The following is a 14756-nucleotide window of genomic DNA, read 5'->3' on the forward strand; positions in this document are numbered from 1 at the left end:
TTTAGCTGGTCTAAATGGTTTTATCTGGACTCTTAGACTGGGCAGAAACATATTTTGTAGTCTGTAGATGTAGTTTTGTTTTTTGATTAGGTTTCTCCCACTCTGACCAGCAGAAAAACACCAAAATCCTCTCTAAAACTAGCCTGACCAGACACAAGCAAGACTACATTTAAAGCATTTACAAGCCCACACATTCTTTTATTCTCAGCAGCGAGATTAATTTTAGATTTCTTTGAATATTGTTTTTGTTTGCTTGTTAGTTTTTAATTATTTTCAATTATACAATACAGTATTCTTTCAAAATTTATTGCGTTCGTTGTCTAAATAAATTGTTTTTGCTAGGTGATGCAACTTACCTTAACTTAACTTAGCCTTGCCTAGCTTTGCTTAGAGTAATTTTTATTTATTATACAATTCAGTATTGTTGCACAATTTATTGCTTTCATTGTCTAATTATTATTATTTTTTTGCTAGATAATGTAATGTAACTAAACTGAACTTGACTGAACTAGCCTAGCTTAGCTTAGCGTTACATTGCTTAACATAGTTTTTAATTATTATCTATTATACAATACAGTATTGTTTTACAATATATTGCATTCATTGTCTAAATGAATGAATTTAGCCACAGGGAGAGCTGGTGAACCCAGTTGCCAAAGCACAATGTTCAGTTAAAAAAAAGCAGCCAGGCAAAAACATAGGAAGTCTACAAGCTAAGCAGTTAACAAACATAAAGTTCTCCGTAGAGCAAAGGGTAATTTAGCCACAAACACAATGGATAAAAGGTAATGACCAGAGGACTTACGGCAACAGCAAGAGCACATCCAACTCAAAAACAATAAATAGGCTAGTCTAACAAGACACAGCTAAACAGAATTAACACAAATGAACCCCAAACAGAAACACCGGGGAAAATGGCAACATGTGGAGAAAACAAACAATAGCTCAGAATATGACAAAAACGTAATGCAATGTAACGAAACATAATGTAACGCAATGTAATGCAACGCATTCCAACATAACACAATGTAACTATGCAATGCATTTCAATGTAACATAACGTAACGCAATGTAACATAACACAACATAACACAATGTAACACAACATAACGCAATGTAACATAATGCAATGTAATGTACCACAAAGCAACGTAACATAATGTAACGCAACACAATATAATGCAACACAAAGTAACGTAACAAAATGTAATGTAACACAATGTAATGTAACACAAAGCAACATAACACAATGTAACGTAACACAACACAAAGTAACGTAACATAACATAAATTAGCAAAAGGCAACGTAACACAACATAACAACATAACATAACAACGTAATAACATAACGCAATGTAACAAAACCGTAAAGAAATATAACGTAATGTAATGCAACATAATGCAACGTGACACAAAGTAACAAATGTAACAAAATGCAAAGCAATGTAACACAATGTAACACAACATAATGTAATGTAACGCAACCCAATGCAACGTAACACAATGTAACATAACACAAAGCAACGCAACATAATGTAATGTATCGCAACGCAATGCAACATAACACAAAGTAACAAAATATAAAAACATAAAGCACTGTAAAACAATATAACGCAACAAAATGCAATGTAATGCAATGAAATGTAATGCAATGTAACGTAACGCAACGCAACGCAATGCAACACAACGTAACACAAATGAACACAATGTATTATAAAAAAAGTGCAACATAACAAAGTAACACAACGTAATGTAACGTAACACAATGTAACGCGATGCAATGCAACACATTGTAACAACAAAACGCAATGCAATGTAACAGCGTAAAGCAATGTAACAACACAATAAAACAAAAACGTAACATAATGTAACGTAACGTAATGTAACGCAACAACGTAACGCAATGTACCGCAATGCAACACAACATAACGTAACGCAACTTAAAATAACATAACGCAATGTAACTAACATATGTAAAGCAATGTAACAACACAATAAAACAAAAACGTAACATAATGTAACGTAACGTAATGTAACGCAACAACGTAACGCAATGTACCGCAATGCAACACAACATAACGTAACGCAACTTAAAATAACATAACGCAATGTAACTAACATATGTAAGGCAATGTAACACAACGCAACACAAAGTCTAAGTATGTAAGAGTTTATTTGCAAAAACCAATAACTCTATTTCAACATATGGAAATTTGTGAAACTCGACTGCCAAATAAATTTTAAAAATGGTGGTTATCTGTTTTTGCAAATGAACTTTTCACATCTATATTTTTTTTATTTCTTTACTTGTAATTCTAAACTTAAAAAAAAAAAAAAAAAAAAAATATATATATATATATATATATATATATATATATATATATATATATATATATATATATAAATTGTGTGAGAGGTTATTTTTTATAAAAAGGTTTTTTTTTATAAAAACCATATAAACTCAGTTCTGGATGCTGATTAGTCAGCAGTGTTCCAGTCATGCCAACATAAAGCCTCAGCCACTTGCCTCAAGTTTGTGGTACAGCAAACACAAATCAAACATGAACTTACGTGACTGGTGTTCAGCAATAGAGTACAGCTCCTCCTGGTCACTTTCAGACTGGCTGAGCTGTGGAAACACACAGACTGAGTGAAACAACATCGAAGCCCTGTGGCAAAACACCAGCTGAGATGGTCTCCAATGTAAAACATGCTTTGATCGGCTCTTGAGATGCATTTTCTGATGTCAAATACCAGTTTGAAAATGATCCTCGCGACCAGGCGAACAGAGTCGGTGGGGATCCTCGGCTGGAGGTGCTTCAGGCATTTACATTCCCTCTTATGATCGGGCCACGCTTGCTTCTGAAAGGTGAAATAAAGCACCAAATAAAGAAAGACTTCTCCAACAAATAGGAAGAAGAGCTCTGATCTTGTGAAAGGAGGTTGCTGCGTGTGGTCTCCCTTTAGAGCGAATTATGATGACAAGCTGGTCGACAATTAAAGTAAGACACAGACAAACTTGACAACCACGAGTGTCTGGAGAAAAGCGGGCTGGTTTGACATTGACAGCGTTGAGATTTCAATGATTTTAGATTAAAGACACTGGATGTTCTTGAAGAGGAAAGATTTCATTTCATGATTTATTCTTCATGCAAGCCAGCACGGTTGTCTTTTGACTGTTTAAAGCACTGCTTACAAAGACTTTTAGCTCAATAAATTATTAATTTGCTGCTTATTGATAGTTGATATACAAAAGTTAGACATTTGATACCTAAACTTAAAATTCTGAAAAACAAATCAAAACTCCAAGATACAAACTCTTAATGTAAAAATAACATAAACATGGTTTATAAAAATAACAAATCAAAACTCCAAGATACAAACTCTTAATGTAAAAATAACATAAACATTGTTTATAAAAATAACAAATCAAAATTCCAAGTATTAAACTATTAATGTAAAAATATATATATATATATATATTTTTTACAGGTATATGTTTTCATAAAAAACATATACACTCAGTCCTGGATGCTGATTGGTCAGTAGTGTTCCAGTCACGCCAACATAAAGACTTTTAGCTCAATAAATTATTAATTTGCTGCTTATTGATAGTTAGAAGTAGTTAGTAGACTGGTTTATAGTTCTGCATCAAGTGATCGGCGTGACCCACGGTGCATACAATGCGCATAGTTGTGCTTTTATACGCACTGTGTGTTGCTCTGCAATAACACTTCAGAAATGCTAGCTGGCAATAGATTTTTGTGTTCCTCGGTGTTGAGTTTCTTCACTGGTGTTTTGTTTTTTTCCTGAACGCTAATGTACAAGAGGCTCAAACTCACACATTTAGAGGTGGGAATCGGCGGACGTGCAAGAGATTTAATCATAAGGTAAACACAAAACAACAGTCTCCATCCGGAGCTCCTTCACTGGACTCCACACTTGTGGCCCATTTCCACTGTGCACTACAGTACGGTACAGGTCGGTTAAGGTCACCTTTATCAAACTTGCGTTTCCACTGCCAGAAAAGTACCCTTTTGGTGGGCATGGTGTACGACAGAAAGTTTTAGACAATGTCATTTTTACTCGAGGAAATGTCACAGTAAAGCCGTACTGGTCACTCACATAACATATATACACATAAATACTCGTGTATAAATGTTCATTACTAATTTTTCTGTGAACATGATTTGATTATAACGGCAGATCAATGATCAGTGTGAACTGTAACCTCTGCAGTTGTATCAAATAAATAAATACAACGTGTAAAAACATACAGAGCCTTAATGTTTCTGATATGTTATCAATTACAGAAAAACTACACACAGCATACATTTAGTCCTTATTTGGGTTTAAAATTGACACGAGATATAGCCCACAGTTAGTAAGTACGTCATTCCCAGTTCATAATAGTCCAAAAGGTGATGTAAACATTGATGTTTGTTCATGTTTAAGGTTGCAGAAGCATCATTTGCTGCTGTTTTTTCTGGCTTCTCTTGTTTTTTCATGCTTCACTCTCACGTTTGTCTTTTTCTGAAAGAAACAGATATCAGAGCTCTTCAGTGATCGCAAGCACATTATTAATATGAGCTCAAAAAGTTTGTCATTTCAAATATAGATGTGTGGCGAGCTCTCTGGAGAAAGTGAAACCGCTTGCGCTTTAGACGGGCTCGTAAAACAACAAAAAGACACAGCAAATTTTGTTCTTCTTGGCTTTGCTGCTGTTCATCAAGACGGCAAGGTTTGTTTGAGCTCGGGTCGTCCATGGCTTGTGGAAACGGCCATAAAAGCATACCCTACCATACCACTCAGTGGAAACGGGCCATTGTAAACACTCGCTCACCTCTGCCCACACTTGTCAGAGCTACCAAACCGACCAATCACAGAGCTCGCGCTACGCGTCAATGTGACGTGTAGTTACATTTTTTGAGAGGTGCGCGTCAGCATCGCCGACAGCCACGGAGAGGGCTATGCGACCACGCGTAGGCTGCGTCGGTAGCATATGCGGCACTTGATGGAAAAGTACAAACCAGCCTTTAGGGATGTAAACCAGTGGTTCACAAAGTGGGGGTCACAAAACAGTGAGAGGGGGTCACGTGATGATTTCCAAAAGTCAAATCAATTGTTAAACTGTTAGAATTACTATATTTTAATCAACAAAAGATGCTTCCTTGTCATCATTTGTAAGTTGCTTTGGATAAAAGTGCCTGCTAAATGACTAAATGTAAATGTAAGATAAAAATTGTAGCTATTAGTTACATAAAAAAGCAACATGCAAGCAAAGATGAAAAGAAAAGAAAAGAAAAAAGAAAAGAAAAAAGAAAAGAAAAAAGAAAAGAAAAGAAAAGAAAAGAAAAGAAAATGTGTCCTATAATAGATAGAAATCATTTCATTTGCATTGGTCAAGAAATAGGTGGAATTACAATAGAATTCTTGTAATTTAGTTAAAAGTCTACCATTTAAATAAAATCTAATTTCACTTATTCAATTCAATTTAATTCAGTTGTGTATTGTACAATGAAGTTCTAGTAAACTGAAACTGTCCAGTTTTTAGAGTTGAAGTTGAATTCAGTTCAGTTCAGTATAGTTTAAATTTCAAATCAAATTAAATCAAAAAAAAAAAAAAAAATCAAATTAAATCAATTAAAAACATGTCATGTCATTTCATTTTAATTCGCTTATCTGGGGCCGGGTCATGGGGGCAGCAGTCTTAGGAAAGAACTCCAGACTTCCCAGACTTAAAATAATTGGTGGAATTAAAATAAAATTATATTATTTAAATTATAAATCTACTCTTTAAATGAAATATAGTCTAATTTTACCTATAAAATAAACAAAAAGTTAAATTAATTTAAAATCAAATAAAACTCTATTGTGTTAATTGTTTTATTAATTATATTATTATAAACTTTTTTGTAAAGCTCTCTGATTTGGCCATGTGTGAAGAGCTCTTACCTGACACTGAACGTTGCAGTAGCGTGCCGTCTTACACTGAGAACATCTCGATAGACTTTCACCCCTGTTAAGAATAAATAAGACAGAATTAACATGATTCTCAGTGCTTTGGTGTATTACTATAGAGAAACTACATTCTCAGGCTGAAGAGGAGAAAGTCTGCTTTGATTTACAAGGCTTATGATGAAGCATTCCTGCCCTGACTAAACATCCCATGCTTTAAACTACATGTCTAATGACCCCCTTTGCTTGAGACCTGAAGCTGTAACTTTAAAGTGAGGAATGTGGTTTACATGCCGAGATCAGATGCACAGAACACAAGTTATCTCTACAAATGACAGGTTATCTCTAAAGATGTGTTTAAATGGGCCCATGTTGGGTTTAAACATGAATAGGAGTCCAACAAATTACACGCATGGTTGTTTCAGTGGTTTCTGATTTATCTGTTAAGTTTGCAAGACCAGTTTTGCCATGTTTTGCTATTCTGTAATTGCTTGCTAAGTTTTGGAGGTCTGCTACAAAAGTCTTACATGAATTCAAATGTCAAAAATACACTTTAGTATACTTATAATCTACACCGCAGCATTTCCTCTCGGTGTCTGAAATGGTTTATTTAAAGGGCCATGAAACCCCCCTCTACAGTCTACACTGTAAAACCCAACAGTCAACTTTATCAAATGAAATGAGTGTAGTTAACTCTAAATTTGCTGAAAGTTAATTCTACTCATTTGAAAAGAGTTTTGAACTCAGTGTTGAAGGTGAGTTAATTAAGTACCTAATTACTTCACAGTTAAGTTCACAGTACTCAAATAGATTAGTTTTTTTAACTCAAATGGTTTGTAGCTATCAGTTTCCTCAAATGGTTTGAGTTGCCTCAACTTATTGGGTTTTATAGTACACTGTTGGTTTGAGTTCTTTTCATTTATTGGGTTATGCTGTGCTCAGATTGCTTGGTTTACTCAAATGGATTAAGTTCACAGAACTCTTTAGGATTAGTTTTCGAACTTAAGTGGTTTGTTGCAATCGGTTTCCTCAAATAGTTTAAGTTACCTTAACTCAAATAATTCTCTGACATTTTTCAAAAAATGCTCCAACATGGGCGTGGAGTGCTGCGAGCAGAGGGAGGAGTGAGCGTGGTCAGCAGAACAAGGGAAAAAGAGGGGAGCAACATTTGTTAATTGGCTCACAAAATGAGAGACAAACCATGAGACCCATCATTTTATAGTTTACAAAGTTAAAATGCAAACAAATAAATTATTAAAATTTTAATTTCATATACATATAATAACAATTTGTTATATCATCATAAAGATAATTATGTTAATATAAACACTATGAATGAGAAGGCTTTATCTACTCCTGAATGCAGACATGGTGGATAAAGGTGCAGCAGGTCTCTTGCCCTGTCTGATCAAACCATTAACTCTGCCGGTAATCTGGAGATTTTAAACATGGGCGAACACAGCAGCATGGATATAGGTGATGTGTCTAAATGGTAATGAACTCAAATGACAAACTCCACCATTCTCCAATTCTTATACAGGTCACCTTATATATACACTTTAAGCTTATTGGCATTGCTTCCAGGGTGCGCAGTCAGCAGCCACATTTTAATAAAACTATAGCCTTCATACTGAAACTACATACTCAATCTTTTTTTAGCGATATTAACAATGGTGTTCGGTCATAAATATCGATGCCGATTTTATCGCCCAGCCCTAAATTAAAAGTTATGTCATTTATGTGAACAAAAAAAAATAACATTCATGGTGATCAGCCACTTTTGACACTCATAAACAACCATGAAAGTCCTCGTGCTGCAGGAATTAGGAAGTTTGCTGAAGGTGCAGCTGTCTTGCAGTGAGGGGTTTGCGTTTTCAATAAACTACTACAGTTTGCGTTCATTGAACAGTAAGAATGATTAATAAATCCATATAAAACAGACCCTTAAAAGTCACATCTCGTCTTCAGTTTCGGGCTCAGGTGCGCTTTGCACTTACACTATAAAGCTTACCGCGCCAAAGCCTAAGTGAACCGTGCTCTGGCAAACCCAACCGTGCCTGAGCCCAATTCAGCGCACTCACACTTCTCAAACGATCCAGGAAACAGGTCTGGGCATGGTTTGGATAGCATAGTGTGAGTATTATTAATCATGATTTAATATTAACACATGTTTTGGATCCGCAAAGGCATATATCACTACGCTCTTTAAATAAATGAACATAAACTTGCCCCATCGACCTAAGACCAGCTTTTACTAGGTCAATTAATGGTCCCATGAAGTGCATTCAAATGTGCTTTTTGTTTATTAGATGTTTGACGTAATCTCAACTGAGGGTGCTTTCACACCTATGGATTAATTATTTAGTTCCAAAACAGGGATTAAAATGGTTACAGTGTTGCTCCTTGTTCTTATTGAGGTTTGCTTTCATACGGCAAACTTTCTAAACGGACCAAAAGAGCTAAAACAAGTCAGGTAGGAGTAAACTCTTCTCACATTTTTCAGAGTTTCAGGGTTTATTTTGCAGAGTTTCACTCAGCTGTCATGCGTCCTTATTTTAATTTATGACGATGAGACATATAAGACATTATAAGCAAAAAGCTGCACTTTATTTTGAATTGTGACACCCACAGACATCATCGCCAAATCAAAATCAGACGCAAGACTTTCTTATACATAGCAGTATTAAATGCTCTACATTATAGAGAGAAATAACAGTTGAACCAAGACTGCTGTACGGTCAATTTTCCTAATAGATAAACAGCTCTCGTTAATATTTCAGCATGCTTTCACTTTCGTATTTTACATAAAACGCATTTGCCGGTAGGAATGACATCCCGCCCTACTCATAATTCCCTCTTCATAGAGCCGTATATATGCCTATTACATTTCCATAATACACTGTGATATAGCCTGGATCGGATCGTATTGCTTTCTCACTACAATCGATCCGCTACAGAGTAGATATGGGACGATGACTATTTTCAAGGTATACTGCAGTTTGGAAAAGGCAAGGTTTTAAAACCGCCAATTTCGTTTGCTATACTATAAGGTGTGTGTAAGATTTTTTTTTTTTATGTTTTTTGTTGTTTTTAGGACAACAGTATTTCCAGCAGAAAAGATCTCTAAAGATTCTGTAATAAATTGTACAGAAATCTGTGTTATTAAAACAAATGAAAACAACAGAATTATCCGCTTGTTAAGTGGTGACGTATGCAATACTGTTTCCGGGTCCAAGCCGCCATTCATTTGAGTGGAGAAATCATTCGTTTATGATCACGTTTTATTCCTATCACACATTAAAGTTAATTTTATATATAATCCTAGTGTACACTACAATCTGTGGGCTTGCTGCATAACAAATACCAAAAAATTAACAATTTATAAAAAAATAATCACTTTTTGGCCATCGGATATTAGGCATGGACATATATATTGCGATCGTGATTTTCGAAAGTATTTAATCGCCTTGTAAATGTTTATTATTACCATTTCATGAGTCTCCCCATTCAGTTGAAAAGAGCGCTTGGACCCGGAAGCTGCTTCGCGTGACGTCACACTTAACAAGCGGATTGATTCAGTGATTTATTTGAATTATTTATTCTGACATCCCAGCAGGCACACAACGTCAAATGACGTTAATATTAGGTTGGATGTAAGTCGTGACGTCAGGTGACCAAAATTTAATGTCTAGCCAGCGTCTAAGGACAACATTAATTTGACGTCCAATAACGACATTGATTTTAAGTTGTGTTAGAAAGTGACCAAAATCCCACTTCTGATAGACATCATAGTGGTAACGTCCACACATCGTCAAGCTGTAACCTCCTTAGACGTTAATATTTGGTTGATTTTTAGGTTGGGTTGTTCTGACATCAACCCGATTATCAATTCCAAACAAAATGCAACGTCCCCAATTGGGGTACAACGTCAATCTGACACCATGTTGATGTCTTGTGCCGGCTGGGATGTTTACGGTTACAAAATATTTTAAATGTTTCTCAAAATAAAATATATTGTGTTCAAAGGGGGAAATAAGTTTGTTTTTTACAAGATTATATTTTAGAGCAGTAATCACAATAACATGAAAGAGTGATATTTTTATCCAAGGTTATCATACCGTCAGAATCTTAAACCGGCTCATGCCTACTCCAGAGTTTGTTCCAATCGAGCCGAGACGACCTCGTACAGGCAATCTCGGACAGATTGTTTTGGTGCGGATCCGAGCGCGATTGCTGGATTTAAATATGCCAAACGAACCGAGCTAACTGGGGAAGCGCACCACGTTCTGAAACAAAAGTCTAGGTGTGAAAGCACCCTTAAACATAAAGAGAAAACAGGACATAGAGTAGCTCCTCCCCTTAAAAAACCACCAACAAAAAAAACAGCCAATAGCCACAGTGCAAGTGGTTGAGCTCAAGTGCATCAAATGAAAACCAAACGAGAAGGGGGCTGGGCATGTCAGATACTAGAGAGCATTTCATCGGTCAAGATTTAATGAGAAACTTAAGTATGAGGTGACGTAAAAAAAATCGTTGATCCATTTAGGTGGAAGAGACCAACTGCAGGCTCTGGATGTTTATATCAGGTTTGTATCTTCTAAACATGAATTCATTCACTGTTTTGGAGCACACTAGCTTATAGATATCCTTAAATCTAACATACTCATACAAAAATCGAAAACTTTATTTTAATTTCACAGGACCTTTAACACACCTCCTTTTCAGAACATCACACACATGAGCACGTGCACAAATACATTTGCTATTTATACAATGTGGTGTAAAATATGAAAATAATACAGTCCGAAACTAGCTAAATACACTTGCATCAAGCATGGTGCCACATAGTGCTAGGTGTAGGATAGGGTCCTTGATATTTTTTCCTATTATAGATGCCAATAGCTATTGGTTTCCAACATTCATACAATAAAGTTTGGAACTTCTTTAAGAGTAATAAAATGGTGAGTACATTTAGTTTATTGGCGGACTGTCCCTTTAAATGTGCAAAAGTGATTTAATGCAGCTTTTAATTAGTGAGAGATTTTCCTGAGTAAGTACAGTTGGCTTAACAAAGAAAGAACTAATAGCTAAACAGGTGATGAAATAATGAGCAATACTAAAGCTTCGTTTGAACTGGGAATTGAAGAAGTGTATCCAACTTGGATCCACAGACCCTTATAAAAATGCTGATGGTTCAGAAGATAGGAGTCATTGGTCATAATGGAATATACAGAGTTCGGCACCGTCCAAAACCAAAGCAGAGGCCGTAAGTCATCATGCAACTCAAGAGCAAAACAGCTGTAAAACCTGCATTCATTACTGCACACAGGATATGAGAGGTGATGTAAAATTAACAGACAGAAATCATCAGCACATAATAAAATAAAATAAAACATTCTTTTACATTTAAAATAAATAAATAAATACAATATAATAAAACCCAAAATAAATAAATAAATAATAAGGATAAATAAAATAAAAAATGTAATTAAATGAGCTATGAGCTGAATTTGGGATAAGTTAAAGTTAAATAAAGTTAAATAAAGAAAAGTAATAAAATTATAAATAAAAAAAGAACATAAGATACCAAATATTTTTAAAGAAAAAAATTTATAATTTCTTTACATTTTAAAATAAATAAATAGATAAATAAATAAATACTATACAATGCACAAAAACTAAAATAAACAAATAAATATTAAAGTAAAATAAAATAAATATAAAATAAATTTTAAATAAAATAAAAAGTAAATCTATATAAATCTACATTAAAATGAATCATAAAGCTACATTTAAATACTAATAGTTATTTATTAAAGTAAGTATTAAAGTATCTTAAAAAAATTATATTAAAGAAACAAAAATACATTTTTACATTTTAAAGGCAACCTAAAATAAATAAATAATATGAAGAAATAAAATAAAATATAACAAAATGAGCTATGAGCTGAATTTGGGATGAGTTAAGTAAAAGTTAAATAAAGTAAAGTAATAAATAATATAAAATTCAATAAAATTAATAAAAAAAATTAAAAATATAAAATAACATACATAAATAATTTTAAATAAATAAATAAATAAATACAATAAAAAATTAAATAATTATGGAGAAATAAAATAAACAATAAAATACAATGAGCTAAACTGAAAGCACCTCTGAAATTGGGATAAGTTAAATAAAGTTAAATAAAGTAATGAATGAAATAAAATAAAAATATAATAAAATAAAAAAAACATAACAAACATAAATAAGTTTAAAGAAAAAAATAAGAAATGTTTTCATTTATAAAAAATAACTAAATAAATACTATGTAATAAAATAAAACCTGAAATGAATACATAAATAATTAAATATTAAGGAGAAATAAAATAAAATAAAATAAAATAAACTGAATGCATTTCTGAATTTGGAATAAGGTAAAGTAAAATAAATAAATAGAAAATATATTTTAAATAGAATAAAAAGTAAATCTACATTTTAAATTAAGTTAAAATACTGATAAAAACAAATAATAAAGAAAAATAAAATAAAAAAATTATAGTAATTTATAACACATTAAAATATTTTAATAAAATAAAATAAAATAAAATAAAATAAAATAGAATAAAATAAAATAAAACAAGAATACTAATCTAATTGTGGAACTATTTCTAGATTTGGGAACATTATATGAGTTTTTAATGAGCAGACCCAAATCTCCTAAAAGCCTCTGATTCCTCTGAGTATTGATTCTGAGATACAGGCAGTAAGTGTTTCCCTGCTGATAAGAACTGGCCAGAAAAGCAGTATTTCCACACAGAACTCTTATTACACAAAAATGCTGCAGCGCAGAGACTGATCTACACATTCATAAAAGTCATGATTAATATCTATGCAAATTTGCCAAGGTTTGGGAATTTAATAATAGCCATATGTGTGTACTGAACAAGGCGGTGTGAAAGAGCCAGGCCTTTAATAAGGATACAAAATGTCAAGATAATATGATTATCATCTCGCCACAAAGAATTATGTCCTCATTTTTCCAGACGATGAATAAAACTCTTTTCCTGCTAATAATACTCACACATTTGATACCGTTTTATCTCTAGCACAAACGCTGAGGTTTTAATGAAGCATTTTATCAAAGATGTGATTTAAATTGACGCCCAAGTTATTTAATTATGACACATCATTTGGTTTAACCGCTTCACTTTTCAACAGACTAATTGTAGTGATTGTTCAAAGCAAAACAATATTAGGTCATATATTTTGGGATTGCTCAAAAAAGCTGTACAGAGTAATAATTTGCATATCTTTGTACAGCATTAGATAAAGGCAAAACTGTCAAAAATATTTTAAAATTGGTATGAAACAAAAGTTTTGTGAAGTATTTCTAAGTCAAATGGCTTCTAAAACAAGAACAGATTGTAATATTTTGTCCATACACTGCAAAATAATTTATGACAAAAAGTATTGAAAGACAAAAAGACATGCTGCCTTAACTTATTTTAAAAAGTTAATCAGGTTTCAACTCATCTGATAAAGTTTAACTAAATCAAACTGACAAATAATTTAAAGAAGTTGAGATTTACATTTTATGGAATTCATTGAATCTTGGAGGTTCGCTATTGGTTGATATACTGAGAGTGACAGGTTTCCCACATACAAACCACTAAACGCATCATCAGTCGAGAAATGTTGTTGATAACTGTGGTTATGTCAATCCAGGTTCATTGGAGATTTCTAATTGTTTGAGAACTGAGAGATGTGTAGGTCTACATCTTTTTGATATCAACTGATTATAATGAATGAATGAATGAATGAATAAATGAATGAATGAATGAATGAATGAACAAATGGTTGAATTTTTAAATGAATGAATTAATAATTTTTTGAACTTTTGAATGAATTTTTGAATAAATGATTGAATGAATGATTTATTTAATAATTGAATAAATGCATGAATGAATTTTTGAATAAATGATTGAATGAATGATGCGTTGAATAAATGAATGAATGCATGAATGAATAATTGATTGAATGAATGAATTGTTGAACTTTTAAATGAATGAATGAATTGTTGAATTGCCGAATGAATGAATGAATTGCTGAATAAATGAATTGCTAAATGAATGAATTAATTTTTAAATAAATGACTTAACTGTTGAATTTTTGAATTGTTAAATTTTTGAATGAATAAATCAATGAATAAATAATTTTTTGAATAAATAAATGAATGAATTGTTCAATGCATGAATGAATAAATTATTGAATGAATGAAATGTTGAATAAATGGTTGAATTTTTAAATAAATGATTGAATGGATGAATTGTTGAATGTATGAATGAATTGTTGAATGCATAAATGAATGGACAAATTTTTAAATAAATGATTGAATGAATGAATGGTTGAATGCATTAATGAATGGAGTTTTTGAATAAATGACTGAATAAATGAATTGTTAAATGAATGGATTAATTTTTAAATAAATGATTGAATGAATGAATCAACGAATGGAGTTTTTGCATAAATGAATGAATGAACTGTTGAATGAATGAATGAATTAATGAATTAATGAATTATTGAGTGAACGAACAAATAAACTAACTGTCAAATTTTTGAATAAATTGTTGAACTTTTGAATAAATAAATTATTGAATTAATGAGTTTTTGAATAAATGACTGAATTAATTATTTTTTAATAAATGACTGAATTAATTAATTTTTGAATAAATGAATGAATGAATTGTTAAATGCATGAATGAATTGTTGAATGAATGAATGAATGAATGAATGAATGAATGAATGAATGAATGAA

At 32.4% G+C, this 14756-nt stretch overlaps 1 protein-coding gene across 3 annotated transcripts in view; it reads right to left on the bottom strand.

Moving 5' to 3' along the window:
• The window catches only part of smyd3 (SET and MYND domain containing 3), a 330446-nt gene that overhangs the window by 289993 nt on the left and 25697 nt on the right, over positions 1 to 14756 (bottom strand). For all 3 annotated transcript variants that reach the window (NM_001423732.1, XM_087289366.1, XM_087289367.1), the window contains 3 exon segments: positions 2572 to 2629; positions 2755 to 2862; positions 5956 to 6019. In NM_001423732.1, coding sequence (NP_001410661.1) covers positions 2572 to 2629; positions 2755 to 2862; positions 5956 to 6019 — 230 coding nt within the window.

This window comes from Danio rerio, chromosome 17 (assembly GCF_052040795.2).
Source record: "Danio rerio strain M-AB ecotype USA chromosome 17, GRCz13ab, whole genome shotgun sequence".
Classification (NCBI taxonomy): Eukaryota; Metazoa; Chordata; class Actinopteri; order Cypriniformes; family Danionidae; genus Danio; species Danio rerio.